A 16628-nucleotide genomic window follows, 5' to 3' on the forward strand; every position below is an offset into this window, starting at 1 on the left:
TTGCTCTATTTATTACTTAGAACATACCTCACAGCTTGAAATATAGAATTTTGTCCCATCCTGTATTAGGGGAAAATTGTCAAAATACTTTTTGTTCATTTTTTTGTTTTTGTCTCCCCTTATGTTTCAGAGGAATGATTTTTTTCTGATCAAAAGGTCTAATCAATGTGAAACATGAACTTAATGATCAATTTGTCTTTTTCTCCCAATCAACATTGTTTATGGTAGAAAATTTTAACACGCAAGATTCTTACCAACTGTAGATCACCACGCCCATTAGCAATGCAACTTTCTTCTATCAGTTCATTCACTGTCCTTTCCAAATTCTTAACCTTTTCTTCTAGCCTAGAAAAAGATTATATAAGAAATATAGAATTAAATTTTTAAGATAAGAAATTAATTTCCAACAAATAAATATGTCCTGCTTTTATTACTTTTTTGAGCAAATCATCCAAAACTATATTGATATATTTGACAGTTATAACATGTTTTTAAAACAGGTGTTCAGAAATATCTTCAAGACCATGTGATTAAATAAAAGTAACCCAAGGCAAAGAAATATAAGTGCAATTTTTTATTAATTATACCCATTGCAAAATTGCAAACAAACCAATTGAAAGCAAAAGGATGGGCATCTGGTCAAATGCACTGGCCTAATTTCTAGCAGCAAGTATATATATATACATATAAGCCTATGTTGCATTTATTCTATAATATTAATAAATGGAAATCATTTTCTTTCCTAATATTAGATTCCATTATTGGGAAAGTATATATACACATCTTATTTTTCAGAACACAAAATACAATACAGAATAAATTAAAACAATCAAATAATGCACATTCAACCAGATTATTCTCTGGTACAGTTATTTTGTTTATAATTATTCTTTACACTTGAGGCATTAGACCTGAGGCATTAGGTTCTGGAATTGAAAGCTCATGTCTCTAGAATGGGATTCAATAGCAAAAATGCTACTAACCAAAAGAGTGTAAAAAAAGTTTAATCAACTCAGCTTTGTCCTGTTTACTGCCTAGCCACTGAGAATTATACCAATTGTATGCAGAGAAAGTTCTGAAGAGGAAGAAATGCTTTCCAATAAAGAAACGCTTTCCAATAAAGAAACATACCCAGATTCCACACGAACAGCAAAAAAGCGGCAGCTATGATATCAGTCTCTAATTAGTTTTCTAGGTGCACTTTATTCAGATGATCATTAAGCCCAAGTAGTATGATGAAAATCTACCCAAAATGTTACATACATTTTCTGTATTATTCAATTAATATTTATTAATCATTAGTAATTAACAACATTTAAAAACTAATCAACGATTTAATAACCAAGCATGAAATAAGCTGATTCACTAAAAAGATTCGATACAGGTAATAAATACTGGCCTTGATAGTAAGGACCATACCTTGAAAATAGTAAATCAGTGAAACTTTAAGTTAAGATACATATGGTGAAGCAGTTCTGCAATTTTAACTTACGTGTCTTCATTCTTTGTTTCAAGAGGAGTAGCAGGTCCCCTCGATTGTCCAAGAGGATCAAATGCAGAGCCTGAAGTAAATAAGATATGAAACCTTGAAAAGAACTTTCTGTTAAGATAGTAATATTTATTCTCGGCAAAACTAATTCCTCTTACATGACTTAAAACAAGCTAAAAATTAATACCAGTTTTGAGCTGGATCCATTTATTCACAAAAATGGATGGGAGATGCAGTCACTATAAATTATCAAAAGGTAACTTAAGACCAACATTGCAAAGTTCCTAATCACGCAAACATGGATCATTACATACCCCAATCATATAGAAGTGAACCTGCTGGAATTTGCTGAAGATTAATCGTAAATACTGTTAGTATATTTAAGATTGTTTTAGCTGAAAGGGCTAATAAATTGAATATCCCCTCATTGATAATTATTCCGAGGAACGTTTTGAACAAACCTCTGTGGAGTGAAGAAGAATAGCCTGCTGCACGCACTGCTGTCATTGGTCTAGCAACAGAGAGTCCATCCTTAAAGAACAAATATACACAACAATCACTTTGAAGGTGGATTTAAAGCAAATGAAAAATAAATTATAAAATTACCTAGATTAAAATGTGTACTTAAAAGTTTCATGGCATGGATGAAAAGAAAAAGTCATCAGTCAGAGTCCCATGCTAAGATAAACAACAGAACAGATGCACTAATCTTCAGGATAGATGCACTAATTACAATCTGGGAGGAATGAAAGGAGGTAAGAAAACAGGATGCATGGAATCAAACCACACAGAGAAAAGCTAAGAGGTAGCAGAGTAAAGGGATATATAGGGATGAGGGAAGAGTGAATTGACACATTTGAGGGGTGAAAGACAAAAAGAAAATTTCAAATTGCCAAGCTGACTGGAGGAGAGGCCATACTGGATCTAGTACTATGCAACAAATGTAATCAGGACAGATCACTTGGTGGGTAAGCAGCTCGGAGACAATGACAACTCCTTGACCTTTACCATAGTCTTGGATGGAGGTAGGAGCAGGCAGTATGGGAGAGTATTTAATTAGGGGAGGGTGAATTATAATGATATTAGATAGGAGCTTGGGAGCGCAAATTGGGTAGAGGTGTACAGTACTCAGGGAAATGTACAATGGAACTGTGGAGGTTGTTTAGGGACTACTTGTATGAGGTTCTGCATAGGTTTGTTACATTGAGGCAGATAAAGGATGGTAGGGTGAAAGAACCATGGTTGACAAGAGATGGGGAACATCTATTCATGAAGAAAGGAGCTTACTTAGGATTTAGGAAGCAAGGATCAGACAGGGCTCTGGAAAGTTATAAGGTAGCCAGGAAAGAGCTTAAGAAGGAGAGCTAGAAGGGGACATACAAAGGCCTTGGTGAGTAGGATTAAGGAACCCCCTAGGCATTCTACACTTACATGAAGAATAGGAGGATAACTAGAGTCAAGATAGGAACAATCAGGGATAAAAGAAGAAACATGCCTGGAGTCAGAGGAAGAAACGGAGGTCTTTGTTTCAGTATTCACCAGTGAGAACAAACTTTACAAATGTAAGTACAGTGCAGAAGAAGCTGATATGCTGGGACATGTCGACGTTAAGAAAGAGGATGTGCTGGAAATTTTGAAAAATATTTGGATGAGTAAGTCCCAGGATCCAGACATGATATACCCCAGATTACTACAGGAATTGAAGGGAGAGACTGCTACACTTTGGTGATGATCTCTGCATTTTCATTGGCCATATGAATAGTACTAGAAGGTTGGAGGACGGCAAACGCTATTCCATTGTTCAAGAAAGGTAATAGGGATAATCCTGGGAATTACAGACCAGTGAGTATTACATCCATGGGGGGAGGTCAAATTATTGGAGAGGATTCTTAGAGATAGGATCTATGAGCATTTGGAGAAGCATAGCCTGATTAGGGTTAGTTAGCTTAGCTTTGTGAGGGGCAGGTCATGCCTCACAAGCCTGATTGTAAAATCTTTGAGAAAGTGACAAAACAACTTGACAAAGGCAGGGCGGTGGAAGTAGTGTGTATAGATTTTAGTAAAGTCATTTGACTGGGTTCTTAATAGTAGGCTCATAGAGAAAGTCAGATGGTGATATTAGATGGAGCATATTTTACCTGGAAAACAGTGGCCAGGGGTGCTTCGCAGGGACCTGTTCTGGAACCCCCTGCTCTTTGTGATTTTTATAAATGAATTGGATGAGGAAGTGGTGGGTTAGTAAATGTGTCTTGGTAATTGGTAGCATTGTGGATAGTATACAAGGTTGTTGTGGGTTACAACAGGACATTCATAGGATGCAGAACTGGGCAGAGAAATAACAGATGGAGCTCAATTCATAAAAATGAGAAGTCATACACTTTGGAAAGTTGAATTTGAAGGCAGCGTAGAGGATTAATGGCAGAATTCTTAGAGGGGTGGAGGAGCAGGCGGATCTTGGTGTCCAAGTCAAAAGATCCCTCGAAGTTGCCATGCAGGTTGATAGGGTGTTTAACAGTATGCGTTGGCCTCCACTAGAAGAGGGAATTGAGTTCAAGCGCCACAAGCTAATGTTGGATGCTACATAATTCTGGTTAGAATGGATTTCAGCAAGACATTTGGTAAGGCACTTCTTGCAAGGCTTACTGGAAAAGTAAAGAGGCACGGGATCCAAGGGGACATTACTTGTGGATCCAGAACTGGCTTGCCCACAGAAGGCAGAGAATGGTTGTAGACGGGTCATATTTTGCGTCGAGGACAGTCACCAGTGGAGTACCTCAGGGATCTATTCTGGGACCCTTACTCTTCGTGATTTTTATAAATGTCCTGGATGAGGAAGTGGAGGGATGGGTTAGCAAGTTTGCTGATGACACAAAGGTTGGGGGTGTTGTGGATAGTGTGGAGGGCTCTCACAGGTTACAGCGGGACATTGATAGGATGCAAAACTGGACTGAGAAATGGCAGATGGAGTTCAACCCAGATAAGTCTGAGGTGGTTCATTTTGGTAGGTCAAATATGATGGCAGAATATAGTATTAATGGTAAGACTCTTGAGGTTGAGTGAACTCGGCCTTTTCTCCTTGGAGCGACGGAGAATGAGAGGTGACCTGACAGAGGTGTACAAGATGATGAGAGGCATTGATCGTGTGGATAGTCAGAGGCTTTTTCCCAGGGCTGAAATGGTGGCCACAAGAGGACACAGGTTTAAGGTGCTGGGGAGTAGGTACAGAGGAGATGTCAGGGGTAAGTTTTTTACTCAGAGTGGTGAGTACGTGGAATGGGCTGCCGGCAACAGTGGTGGAGGCGGATATGATAGGGTCTTTTAAGAGGCTTTCAGATAGGTACATGGAGCTTAGTAAGATAGAGGGCTATAGGTAAGCCTAGTAATTTCTAAGGTGGGACATGTTAGGCACAACTTTGTGGGCCGAAGGGCCTGTATTGTGCTGTAGGTTTTCTATGTTTTTTAAATGGAGTAACATGTTCAATTTTGGTTACCTGTTAATAGAAAAGAAGTGGAAACTTCAGAGGGTGCAGTAGAGAAGTTCCAGGATGCTACCTGAATTAGATAGCATTTTGTATGAGGCAAGTTTGAGTGAACTAGGGCATTTCACTTTGAGCAAAGGAGAATGAGAAATTACTTCATACAAGTGTAAAAGATGGAAATCACTAGTATGAGAGGGCCTAATTTTAAGGTGACTGGAGGAAAGTAAGGGAGAGATGTCAAAGAGTTTTTTTAAAAAACACAGAGAGTGGTGTGTGATTTTTATATGGTTGTTATGATTGTTATATCCGTGCTGTGATTGTTATATGGTTATATGGTGGGTGCATGGAAATTCTGGCCAGAGTTGGTGGTGGAGTAAAAAAAAAATCAACGGCTATGAAGGAGGGAAGCAAAGTTTGGCATAACATTGTGGGCTGAAGGGACTGTACTATGCTTACTGTAATATGTTCTATTTTCTATGTATTAGAAAGTTCATAAAGTGATCTGATAGAGTAAATTACTTCCAGTTTTAGCAACTGAAAGAATGGAATCAACAAGGATTTTTTGGTGATTTTTTTTTGTGATCTGGAATCCGGGTCCTGAAGAGGGTGACAGAAACAGATTTAATAACAACTTTCACAAGGGAATTGATTAAAAATGCTGAAATGATAAATTTGTAGTTCATTGGGAACTGCATAGATTGAGAATAATAGTTTCCGATATGTATGTCCATCTTTCAAAAATACCCTCTTTCTGTTCCATTTCTTATTGTGATTTTTAGAGTAACTTCTGCTGCTGAGGGTACAGTTTCTTTAATATTATACCCTAATTTTTATGTTATCCAGTAATAGAATCAAATAATTAGCATGACTTTCTATAAAAACTGGTAAACCATAAATTTTTCCAAAAAAAATTGTCTGATTCAAAATTTATACATCTGAAAATTAATAGCATTCTTAAAAATAAGCCATTTTAAAAGAAATCAACAAGCCATAATTTCCTTAGTTGTAAACGTAATTGGGTTCAACATTTAGCCTTTTGTGAAAAGCATATTGCAAAGGGTAAGTACATTTGATATGACAGGTTCAAATGAAAAGGCTTCAACCCAAAATGTTAACTTTCTCTTTTTGCAGATCCTATCTAACTTGCTGAGTTATTCCTGCATTTACTATTTTTATTTCAATCTCTTGAAATAAGCAGGCACTAGCCTAGAAATTTCCTACTGGGTACTAAGACTAGAAATATAAATATTGCTAATCTTTGGTAAACTAATTTTTAACTGCTTTTTCCAGTGTTTTGCGATGGAATTCCTCAGCCACGCAATGGTAAATTATCGACATTTGCAATACTTCGTATTAACAATCCCTTATCATAGTGCCATCTACTGGTACAACAGGCTTTAGAATTTTTTGACTTATTAACCATAATACAGAAAGAAAGATTCAAGGGGAACCTAAAAGATCAAGGAATGGTTGAATAATTAAACAAGATAATGGAATGAAGGTTAAAGGAGCTGAATTATGTGTGGGATCAGATTAGGAGAGGAGAGATGGGTCGGGAGCCTTGGAGAGGTGGTGAAAGGAGAAGGGGGAAGAAAGAAAGAGTGGAAAGGACAAGTTAGAAAGGGAGGGTCAGGATGAGGTTAGGGCAGGGGAAGGTCAATAGGTAAAGAGCAGAATGAAAAAAGGTTGATAGAGGACAGTATATAAGCAGAGGAATGAGAGGATGGAAAGGACATGAAAAATGAAGTACAAGGGAGCAAAGACAAATGGAGTAAAGAATAGTACACTAGACACAGAAAAAGGTGTTTCAAAACAAAGGATGAATACAGGAATAGAAAGGGGCAGCAGAAAATGAAATAAAATGAACATGTTCCAGAAAGGAGGTAGAAAAATAGGGTCAACACGGCATATTGTTTTGGCTTCTTCATTTTGGATTGCCGCAGAGATTAATGCTGGGTCCACTATCACTCATCATTAACAATCTGTTTGAGAGTGTAGTTGGCATGATTAGTAAGTTTGAGGAAGACACCAAAAATAGTACTATAGTGAATAGTGAAGAAGGTTATCTAAAATTACAACAGGATCTAGATGAACTGGGAAATTGGGCCTGATTCAGGAATGCAGTGCCTTTTGCCAAGTAAACCAGGGCAGGCCTTACACAGTTACTGGTGGGGCCATAATGGATTGAGCCCTGCAAGGCAGAGAGACCTAAGCAGAGACTGAATAGGCTGGGGCTATTTCCCCCTAGAGTACAGGAAGATGAGAGGTGACCTTATAGAAGCATATAACATTTTGAGAGGCACAGATAACGTGAATAATCACAGTCTTTTTTCTCAGTAGGGGAGTCCAAGATTAGAGGGCATAGGTTTAAGTTGAGAGAAGAAAGATTTAAAGGGGACTTAAGAGGGCAACTTTTATAGGGTGTAGTGGGTCTGTGGAATGAATTGTCAGAAGTGGGACAGGAGGGTACAACTGCAATATTTAAAAGACATTTAGACAGACGTGGATAGGAAAGATTTAGAGTAATATACCCTAAACACAGGCAAATTGGACCTGCTCAGGTATGCAACTTGGTCAGCATGGACAAGCTTGGCCAGTGGGCTGTTTCTGCACAGTATACAGTAACTATGACTCTATAAAAAGCAGGATGAAAGGTGATAAGGATTCCGAGTTACAATGACATTATCATGTCAGACTTTCACTAGCACATACAGATCTTGCCAATCCATCAATTTTAAAAGTCACAAGGAACCACAGTTTTGAAACATATCAAGTGATATTTCTTATTGTTTATGGTTTCATCAGACAAGTCATTATTGTTTCAAAGGGCGCCATAATTTCAGAAAAAAGTGCCTGTATCAGTACAAGGGGAATCTTAGAACACAAATACACAGATTTCTAATGTAGCACTGACTATACTACAGTAAACAAAGTGGAGACACTGAAAGGTGGTGCAAAAAACATGGATTTGAATAATATCAGAGCTGAGATATTATGCCTGTTAATAAAGATTGAACAGGCTGAACTGTTTTCTCCAAAAAAGAAAGACTAATAGATATGTGCAACAATGATTTTTTTATGAATAGCCAAAAAATATTTCCACTTTGAGAACAAAAGAGGAACAACTGAGTAGTCTGTGTAATTACTATATACCCAAAGGTAATTCAAGTGAACTGGCAAAAGGCCAGAAACTTTATTTCTCAATTGGTAATGCTTAGCCTGCTGAACTTCAGAACTGTTCCAGGGCATCAGTCATACTGTGCAAATTATTTGAATAGCAAGGACATTTCAGTAAAAGAGGGAAAAAGGACTTTAAAAAAAAAAATTGGAACAGGTATATTTTGGTCATATTGAGTAAAACAGTAAAGATCGAGACAACTTATCCTTTTGCTTCCTACTTACTTTCACACAAAATAATTAAAAAAAAATAAAGATCCATAAAGAATCAAATAAAATTTGTTAAGTAAACAAGTTCTATTTTTTTCCATTAAAATACATAAATTGTTACTCAGTTAAATGATAGTTTGTCTTTTTTTATACCTTTTAACTATTTCCATGAAGCTTCAGCTAATTGGGGCAGCCACTTAATTGGATCAAAATATACTGATTCTGGTATGTCCCAATTAATTGGAATCCATTGTATCATATAACAGCACAATAAAGTTAATCAGGAAGAGTGATTATTACTGCTCGATATCTAAAAATTTCTATAGATGCGTGGTGGAGAGTATATTGATTGGTTGCATCACAGCTTGGTATGGAAACTCCAGTAATCTTAAATGGAAAATCCTACAATAAGTAGTGGATATTGCCCAGTCCATCACAGGTAAATCCCTCTCCACCATTGAGCATATCTACATAGAGCATTGTTACAGGAAAGCAATATCCTTCATCAGGGACCCACACCACCCAGGTCAAATCATGCTCTCTTCTCTTGGCTGCGATCAGGAAGAAGCCTCAAGACTCACACCATCAAATTCAGGAACAGTTATTACTCTTCAACCATCAGGCTCCTGAATTAAAGAAGATAACTTCACTAAACTTCATTTGTCCCATTTCTGAAATATTCCCACAACCTAGGGACTCACTTTCAAGGACTCTTCACCTAATGATCTCAATACTTATTGCTTATTTATAATTATTATTATTATTATGATTTCTTTTTTATGCCCACAAGAAAATGAATCTTAAGGTTGTATATGGTGACATACATGTACTTTGTTAACAAATTTGCTTTGAATTTTGGTTAAATCTGTTTCCGATTATCCAGAAATGTTACATCCAATATTACACTAAATACCTGAATTCTATCTTACCACAATAGCCCCAGTTGCTGGCCTTCCCATTGAAGAAACCAATGGCACTCTTGCCTACAATTTGAAAAATATTTGTTAAAATAAATGCATCAATACACAATATATCAACACAAGTAAATATTTGGATAAATTTGATGCACTTATATTGAGGCATTACATTATAAAATACTGTACATATAAATCCGGGAAATTATATTCCTATGTTATCTTTCAAAAAATCAGTTGACAATAGGAAGACAAAGAGCCATTTACTAGAAATGCTTGGTCAGGTTCTGCTCTAACTCCATTTACAACCTTGCATCGACACCTCCATAGTCAAACAATTATGAGATGGAATATAGAAAGGAGATAAGAGAGTTTAGTGAAATGGTGTTAAGACACAACTTTTCCCTTAATATCAGCAGAAAACAAATGTTTATCACTGACTTCGAGAAGTGGGCCGGAGTACATGACCCTTTATCAGTGATGCTGGAGAGGATTGAGAAATCAAGTTCAAAAGTGCAGGTATCACCAATAAATTATCTTGCTCTAGCTATGTATGTGCTATAGCCATGAAAGCACACGAGCTCCTCTAATTCCTCAGAAGGCTGAGGAGAATCAACATGTCCCAATGACACTCAATGATTTACACAGATGCACCATAGAAAACATCCAATCCAGATGTTTCACAGTTTAGTATGGCAATTTTCTGTCCAAGACCAGAAGTTACTGCAAGGAGATGTGAATATAGTCCAGTCAGTCATGAAAACCAGCCTACCCTCCATTGACTCTGTCTAAGTTTTGCATTGCCTTAGGAAAGCAGCCACTATAAGTCAAAACTCCACCCACCCCAGTGATTCTCTCCTCTCTGACTTTCATCAGGCAGAAAATACATCTTACTGATATCCACTCAGTATTAGACTCCATGTGTCCAACTCCCCTTCGGAAAGATAGATTTTCTATTTCAAAATGGAAACATAAATCATGGTTTCAAAGATAGCTCTCAGTTCTAGAGCTTACCAATTAACAACAGTTAACTTAAGAGTAGCGATCCCCAAACTGGGGTTAACAAATCTGTCAGTTAGTGGTAGGAGTCTGTGGCATGAAAAAGGTTGGGAACCCCTGGTTTAGAGGGAGAATCATCCTTTCATTTTCAATCATGAGGAAGAAAGAAAATATAGAAGGACATGCAGTAAAATAGGAAGTGCAGAGCAGTACACATGGTTTACAAGTTATAGCGTGTACTCTCCTGAAGTGTAGCATGATGCTTGGAGAAGGATGATTAAGATAAAGGAAAGGTGCATAAAACACGGTGACAATTGGAAAAAGAAATACCATGGCTCTTAATTTCCTCTACTTGGTTGAGGCTATTGAAGGTTCTGAACAATCTCTGCCTAGTTTCCAATACTCTTTTTTTCTTTTGTCACCCAAGCTCAAAAAAACTTTGAATTACTATGAATAAGCATTTAAGAAGTGAAGTATATATCACATCCACTAACAATAATTGATCAGAATCATATTTAACATCACTGGCATATGTTGTGAAATTTGTTGTTTGCGGCAGTAGTACATTGCAATACATAATACATTTTAAAAACCTATAAATTACAGTAAGTATATCTATAAAATTTTAATTAAGTGATATAAAAAGAGAGCAAAGAAGAATAGAGGTGTAGTGTATATGGGCTCATTACCCATTCAGAAATCTGGTGACAAAGGAGCAGAAGCAGTTCCTAACATTATGAGTGTGTATCTTCAGGCTTCTGTACCTCCCCTTTGATGGTAGCAATGAAAAGCGGACAAATCCTGGGTAACGGGAGTCATTAATGATGGAAGCCACCTTGATGAGGCATCGCCTTTTAAAGATGTCTTCAGAGGCTTGTACCCATGCTGGAGCTGGCTGAGCTTGCAACTTTCTGCAGCTCCTGTGCTGTGTCCCCTCTATACCAGACAGTGATACAACCAGTTAGAATGCTCTCCATAGTATAGCTTCACAAAAGTGCCTAAGACTTTTGCACAGTACTATATTTGTCAATGTAGAGCTCTGCGGGAGGGGTGTGGGGCAGGTGACAAAGGAGGAGTGCTGGGGACAGGGGATGGCACAGGTACAGGCACACCCAGCCCTGAGTCATCGGGGAAGGTCATTTGATTCCAAATAATTGGTTGATTAATCTTACATAACGTCACTCATGCTTCCTGCTCCCTCTCCCTTTTCCCAACCATGATTTCCTTCTCCCTGCCCCCTTCCCACTCTCAGTCTAATACAGAGTCCCAAACTGGAATTGAGTTTATCATCACTCACATATGTCATGAGATATGTTATTTTTTTTTGCAGCAGTACAGTGCAAAACATAAAGTTACTATAGTACTATGAAAAATTTTTTTAGGAACCCTAGCTATATATATGTGTCCAAGGCTTTTGCACAATTCTGTACCAAATCTCCTCAAACACTAGTGAAATATAACTACTATCATGCCTTCTTTGCAAGGGTATCTAAATATTGGGCCCAGCATTGACCTTCCACGATATTGACACCCAGTAATTTGAAACTGTTCACTCTTTCCACTGCTGATCCTTCAATAAGGACTGGTGTGTATTCCCTTGACTTCCCCTTCCTGAAGTCCAGAGTCAATTCCTTGGTCTTAACTGCCATTGACTGAAAGGTTGTTATTGTGACACCACTCAACTAGCTGATCTGTCTCACTCCTGTACACCTCTGCAACACCATCTTAAATTCTGCCAAGAATAGTAGTGTCATTGGCAAATTTACAGATGGCATTTGAGCTGCACCAGTGTTGATTGTCAGCGAGGAGGAGATATTATTTCTGATCCACACTGATAGTGGTCTCCCAGTGAGTAAGTCAAAGATCCGGTTGCAGAGGGAGGTACAGAGGCCCAGGTTTTAGAGCATGTTGATTAGTACTGAGGGTATGATGGTGTGAATGTTGAGCTGTAATAAACAAACAGTAGCTTGAGGAATTGTTCAAGAAATCTGGAATTGCTACATGAACGGACTGGCTATGTTAAATGAAACTTCACATGATTCAAAGAATCCTGTTTTCTTAAGTCCCTACATTGAAGGCATATTTAAGAATAAAATCCAAATCAAGATTTTACCTAGTGTATCTAGATACTGGCCACGTGACAGATGCACTGCCACCTGGCTGGTCGGAGGACACACCACTTGCCAATCAACATTTGGTCCCTCCCAACTAATCAATGCACACCTAAATTATTGGTCACTTTAATTGGATTATCTCGCCCAGCCCCATGCTATAAAAGGTGAGACATGTGCCTGGCTCGGACTCTCTTACAGACCACCTGTATTGAATACATTGAAGGTAAGTGCATTGACTTATGTTTGGAAAGGTCTATCGTTTGTCCTGGTAAGGGAGCCGCAGCTATCCAAGGTCAAGGGGAATAGCTGTCATAGTGCTTTTCCGTTGTTCTTTGTATGTGTAACTGTACCCCGTCCCCACACCTTTTTCTGTGTATTGTAGTTGCTTGTGTTGACCCGACTTCCCCTTGTAAATAAATTCCTTATTATTAAAACTGTGTGTGTCCAGGCCTCTACTGTTGAGACTCAAAGAACCAGTTATTTTCCATCACAACACCTAATGACTTTTGCCTATGGTTTTAGGATTTGAGAATACAGTATATTGTAATCTGCCCTACCACCTATCCTTCCTATTTAAGGGATTATTTTCTTAGACATTTATGGTACATAATACTATATGTAAGATATGTTGTTACTGTATTCTAAAAAAGAGAATTTTATTTCATGATTTTGTCCCATTTTAAAATAATTCAATTTGTTATATTGAAAATTATATTATAAATATACAATTTGAATTGAAATAATCAGTACTTCAACCTGATAATCTGGTGTCATATTTCAGATCACTCTATTTTGAAGATTAAGTCCCAAACAGCATTCCTTAAATGTTCCAAAAAAATAAACTGGCAAGGTCCACTCAATGTAGGATCCAAGTTTACTCATACACTCAAGCCCTAATTCAGAAATGCTTCACAGACAGATGTCAAGTACAGTCCAGCTTTGATTTAGAAGGGAAGTTACAGTAGCCCATTTTCAGATCCATCAGTGGTATTAGTAGAGATTTGCATAGAAATTATTCATGTCCTTAGGTTAAATATAGCACTTGGAGTGTGGCAAAGTTGAGTGATGATGGACAAAGGGAAAGCAGACAATGATACCCAAGATGGTCTCTCTAAAAGTTTTGTTATAATATATAGATAAAAGCTGAAAGCAGTTTAAAGTAACAATAAATGACCACTGATGAAATCATTTTCAATAATAACAAACTATTCCAGAGATAGTTTAATATGTTGCACATACCCCCATATTCCCGAAAGAACGTGCACCTGCTGCAGTATTTGGTCCTTTTGCAGTCATCTAGAAACCAATTTTTAAAACACATTTAACATTGCAAAGGTGACTCAAAAGTTGCATATTGATGAGTTCATTTCATTAAACTCTGAAGAATAAATAAATGCTAGTTTATTTAACATAAATAAATGTTCAAAGTGAACATAGAATACATCAAGTGCAAGTTGTTTCAACAATATGAAAAGCATATAAGGATTACCAAAACAAAATAAACACACTGCTCCTAAACAGATGGAGTTACCATTAACTACTTGTAAACATCTTTTGTCAATAAGCCAAACAAAAAACACTGAGTGAGACAAAACCTTTCCTTTCAACATTCCCATCAATACTACCACTCACTTACATCAACTAAATTTAGAGGGTAATTAATCTACTACCATGTCTTTGGGAGGAAAACTGAGCATTGGGAATAAGCCCACTCAGTTATAGGTACAATGTGTTAACTCTACAAGGACAGTACCAACGTTAAGTGACTAGAACTCTGTGAGTTGAAGCTTTACTAGCTGTGCCACCCTTGGTTATAAGAGAAAATTCTGAAGCTTATCACTGCAGTACAGAAGAGTTAAACATTGATGAGCTGTAAACATTTAAAATAAAACAAAAGTACTGGAGATACTCAACAAATTATGCTGCATTTGTGGGAAGAGAAACAGCAAACATGTCAAGTCAAAGTCCCTTTGTCATTTCTGATTACTTCCAACATTTTCAGTTTCTAGCATATAGGCTTTTTTGATTTTCACATGAACTAGTCTAATACTCCAAAAACAAAATCTTGAAAGAATTCACTAGTAAACCTGGTCAAACGATAGGAGAAGTAAGACGGAGTTTAGTACTCAACTTAAAGAACTTCATCTGTTCACACAACCAGTTATTCCCAAAATTCACTCACAGGTGGTCTTCTTCCATGACTAGTCCTCAAAGCTTGCTGGAAAGCTGCATCATTCTCCAGTTCCTATATGCAACATAAAGAGATTCTTTTTAATGTTCTAGACCATTAAAATGACAATCATATTTTTCAATACATTCATTTGCCTTGTACAGAAAAGCACTGTACCATGGAAAATAATTGCAATATTACTCGAGTATTTCTAATACAAATCAGATTGCATATGCAATAATCTTGTATTTAAATCACTCATTTTACTCCAGAAAAAAGATGAAATGCTAATTGCAACCTAAATTTGGAATGATCTGTCTGCAAAGCATGCTAAACAAAGTTTTGAACCACACCTTAAAACCAATGATAATAATAAACCAATTCACAATCTGCTTGCCTCCTGTTGACAAAATTCAAGATTTCAAAATGATGACATTTGCTTACATTTGAACAATCTTTAATTCTGTCAACCAAACATTCACAACAACGGTCTCCCAAAACTAATTATAAAACCATTAAACATAGTAAATGTGATGTTACTTAGGGTGCAATCATACTGAGAAATTTTGGCAGCTCTGCATGGAAATAGCAGCATTTTGTCTGCCACCAAATTAAGGATTCTCTTGTATGAATGCCAAAGTCCTGAACTTGCCAGCTGAGTTTTGCTGATGAATCTGTAGGCTGTTCTGAAGCTGGACTCAGAGTCAAAGTAAATTTATTACCATAATCAACCTTGAGATTCATTTTCATGTAGACATTTACAAGAAAAAAAATAGACTTTACAAAGAAACTATACATAAATAAAGACTGCTTATGTGTGAAAGAAAACAAAATGTGCAAATAAAAAATAATCCTGAGAACACAAGTTGCAAAGAGTCCTTAAAAGTATGCATGTAGGTCATGGAATGAGTTCAGAATAGTGTGATTGAAGTTACCCGTGCCTTCAGCATGAAAGAAAGCCGTGGAAAACAAATTTGCAGGAATTTTACAGAATTTATACAGAGAAATCTACTTATGGAGCCTGTTTCATGTTGAACTTTTTGCAGAATTCACAAACCCATCCACTTCAACAGAGTTTTTCAGACAAGAAGAAAGAAAAGTAAGAATTAGGAAATAATTTTCCTCATTAATTGCATTTGTTGCAATGTTTTAAAACTTAAGAGTGTTTTTACTTGCTTTAAACATTTTTATTTAAGGTGCAACATTTTAATTGTTTATTGTACCTTTAAATGTTTCTGAATATTAGGTACATTTGGAAGCATTTTCAAAATAAAATCTTTACAAAGGCTTTCTTAGCATTTCATGAATGCAGTTCTGGCCTACTCATGTGAGCACAAGCCCTGCAACGTGCTAGGCTTCAGGGAACAAGACAAAACGGAAGATTTCATCAGACTGATCCTTAAGATAAGTGCAGCACGAGTACATGTCTTAGTGGTGTCACAATTAGCAAATTGTCAGCCAATGGTTATTGAAAATATTGCATTGCATTTTGGTCAATATCAAGGTTGCCATTCAAGTTCAGTTACTCACATTGACATATTATCATCCCAACAAAGCACAGAAATATCCAAAGCAGAAAACTGATCATAGCACCAATAAAAGACTATACCTCTGTGTCATAAGTTGGGTTGTAGTCATTGTATCCTGAATACAAATCATCTTCATCTAGTGCTGCCAAATGCACATGTTCCATTATTTCACCCTGTGAAACTAACAGAAACAGAGTTAAATCCAATGTTGGAACCAAAGGAGTTTATAATTTACATTAATATTTATCAGTGATATATATAGGAATATCTATACCAATACTGATTTTAATTAATTTCATTGCCCCAAGAATGTCATTTGCAAACTGTTTTTGGGGTTCCACAAACTAGCTAGTCCACTGACTGAGAACACTTGTTACAAGTAACGCTCTGAAATTTTATTAGTAGATTTTCCATGATGTTACTTATAGTCAGTTTTATATAAAATTGATGTCATTCTTAAGAGTATGGTATTAAGGGCATAGGCGTTAATTGGGGCCAAGACACATTTTATTTATTAAACATTATGTGTGTCTCGCCTGGATCATAG

General features: G+C 36.9%; 1 protein-coding gene across 7 annotated transcripts in view; it reads right to left on the reverse strand.

The window, feature by feature from the left end:
- The window catches only part of ift88 (intraflagellar transport 88 homolog), a 187257-nt gene that overhangs the window by 63157 nt on the left and 107472 nt on the right, over positions 1-16628 (reverse strand). For 5 of the 7 annotated variants that reach the window (XM_059964217.1, XM_059964216.1, XM_059964218.1 and 2 more), the window contains 7 exons: positions 16162-16262; positions 14565-14627; positions 13622-13678; positions 9285-9338; positions 1951-2020; positions 1493-1562; positions 255-345 (listed from right to left, as the gene is read on the reverse strand). In XM_059964217.1, coding sequence (XP_059820200.1) covers positions 255-345; positions 1493-1562; positions 1951-2020; positions 9285-9338; positions 13622-13678; positions 14565-14627; positions 16162-16245 — 489 coding nt within the window. In that variant the 5' untranslated portion in view covers positions 16246-16262. Of the gene's footprint in view, positions 1-254; positions 346-1492; positions 1563-1950; positions 2021-9284; positions 9339-11032; positions 11205-13621; positions 13679-14512; positions 14537-14564; positions 14628-16161; positions 16263-16628 lie in introns of those variants that run through there. The other 2 variants (XM_059964221.1, XM_059964220.1) reach the window with 2 other exon arrangements.

Source organism: Hypanus sabinus, chromosome 3 (assembly GCF_030144855.1).
Source record: "Hypanus sabinus isolate sHypSab1 chromosome 3, sHypSab1.hap1, whole genome shotgun sequence".
Classification (NCBI taxonomy): Eukaryota; Metazoa; Chordata; class Chondrichthyes; order Myliobatiformes; family Dasyatidae; genus Hypanus; species Hypanus sabinus.